At 37.2% G+C, this 2,500-nt stretch overlaps 1 protein-coding gene across 2 annotated transcripts in view; it reads right to left on the minus strand.

Annotated features, from left to right (window-relative positions):
* The window catches only part of LOC138951248 (mucin-5AC-like), a 149,997-nt gene that overhangs the window by 2,904 nt on the left and 144,593 nt on the right, over nucleotides 1–2,500 (minus strand). For both annotated transcript variants that reach the window (XM_070322897.1, XM_070322896.1), the window contains exon 18: nucleotides 1,020–1,096. In XM_070322897.1, coding sequence (XP_070178998.1) covers nucleotides 1,020–1,096 — 77 coding nt within the window. The remainder of the gene's footprint in view (nucleotides 1–1,019; nucleotides 1,097–2,500) is intronic.

Below are 2,500 nucleotides of genomic sequence, written 5' to 3' on the forward strand. Positions count from 1 at the left end.
TGTGTGTGTTCTTGTGACGTGTTCTTGTGTGTGTGTGCGTGTGTGTGTGTGTGTGTGTGTGTGTGTGTGTGTGTGTGTGTGTGTGTGTGTGTGTGTGTAATGGAACTTGTGTATCGCAGTTTGATTGAAAGCATACTGACTTTTAACATTGTGACATGGTATGGTACCATAAATGTTAAAAACAAAGCTAAACTCCACCGCATTGTTGCGACGGCTAGCAAGCTTGTAGGGCAACCCCAACGACAGCTGACCAGTCTCTACGAAGCTGCCATTGAGCGGAAAGCTCTCAATTGTCCGTTATCCGATCCATCCATCCAACCCTTGTTTCGAAATTCTCCCTTCAGGTAAACGTTATAAGGTCCCTTTGGCACGCAAAAACCAGTTTAAAAAGTCATTCCTGCCTTCTGCAGTCACCATTTTAAATTCTTCTCGCATCACGTAGAGGCTGGTCGGCTGGGAAAATAACAAACAATGTGTGAAGGTGTGTGTGAAATATTTGTAATGTGATTACTCTGCTGTGACACCAAACTCCTGTGATATGAGAGGGTAAATTTACACAGTGCAATATCATTTTTGATTGTGATAGTCTTAAGGACGTTTTTGTTTACCTTATTAGATATTATCTGTAAAATATACTAAATTTTAAGATGACAAGGACAGCACCTTAGGTTAGTGTTATTGAAAATATGATGTGTGCTTGCGATTGTGAACCCGTATGTTTTATGTTTTATGTGTTATGTGTGTCGTCCTATACAATTGTTGTTATAATCGTTTACAGGCAGGCAGGGTGTGCCGAAGGAAAATTTCCATTTTATGTAATATTTTAATGGACAATAAAGTGCTGTTATTGGTATTGTTATTGTGTATGTGTGTGTGTGTGTGTGTGTGTGTGTGTTTGTGTGTGTGTGTGTTCTTGTATGTGTGTGTGATTGTGTGTGTGTGTGTGTGTGTGTGTGTGTGTGTGTGTGTGTGTTTGTGTGTGTGTGTGTGTTCTTGTTTGTGTGTGTGTGTGTGTTTACTTCAGCAGCCAGGTGACAGTACCGCCGGACTGGGGAATGACACCTCTCCCGACCGCGCTGTTACAGATCTGGTCCCGCTGTAACACAGTGACGTCACATCATTATACACATTCATTACAACGCCGTCACGCTGTAATGTCACATAATTATACACATTTAATACAACGCTGTAACGCTGTGATGTCACGTCATGATACACATTAATTACAACGATGTAACGCTGTAACTTCATGTCATTATACACATATAATGTAACGCTGTAATTTCACGTAATTATACACATTTATTACAACGCTGTAATGTCACGTAATTATACACATTTATTACAACGCTGTAATGTCACGTAATTATACACATTTATTACAACGCTGTGATATCACGTAATTATACACATTTATTACAACGCTGTGATATCACGTAATTATACACATTTATTACAACGCTGTAATGTCACGTCATTATATACATGTATTACAACGCTGTAATGTCACGTCATTATACACATGTATTATAACGCTGTAATGTCACGTCATTATACACATTTAATACAACGCTGTAATCTCACGTCATTATACACATTTAATACAACGCTGTAATGTCACGTCATTATACACATTTATTATTACGCTGTAATGTCACGTCATTATACACATTTATTATTACGCTGTAACGCTGTAATGTCACGTAATTATACACATTTATTACAACGCTGTAATGTCACGTAATTATACACATTTATTACAACGCTGTAATGTCACGTAATTATACACATTTATTACAACGCTGTAATGTCACGTAATTATACACATTTATTACAACGCTGTAATGCAGTCATGTCAAGTAATTATGCACTTTTAATTAAACGCTGAAACGCAGTGAGGTCACATATTTATAAACATCGAATACAGCGCTGTAACACAGTGACGTCGACGCGTCGCGTTATTATACACATCGAAAATAACGATGTAAAACTGTACCGTCACATAATATAACACATCCAATACAGCGATGTAACACAGTAACGTTACTTATATGTACACATCTAGTGCAGAGTTGTAACAAAATAACGTGACATTAATATGTATATATAATGCAGTGACGTCACATCATTATACACATCCAATACAACGCTGTAACGCAATAATTATACACTTCTTATACAACGCTGTAACGCAATGATGTCGCATTATTATACACATCTAAAAAAAAAAAACACTGTAATGCAGTGACGTCACATGATTATACACATTTAATACAGCATTGTAACGCAGTAACGTCATAGTTATTGCCAACTAATATAACGCTGTGACATTGTGACGTCACATAGTTTTACACATGTAACACACGGATCTAACGAATTAACGTTACACGACTATACACATTCATTAAGACGCGGTCACACAGTGATGTTACATGACTATACACATTCATTAAGACGCGGTCACACAGTGATGTTACATGACTATACACATTCATTAAGA

This window comes from Littorina saxatilis, linkage group LG16 (genome assembly GCF_037325665.1).
Source record: "Littorina saxatilis isolate snail1 linkage group LG16, US_GU_Lsax_2.0, whole genome shotgun sequence".
NCBI classification, from domain to species: Eukaryota; Metazoa; Mollusca; class Gastropoda; order Littorinimorpha; family Littorinidae; genus Littorina; species Littorina saxatilis.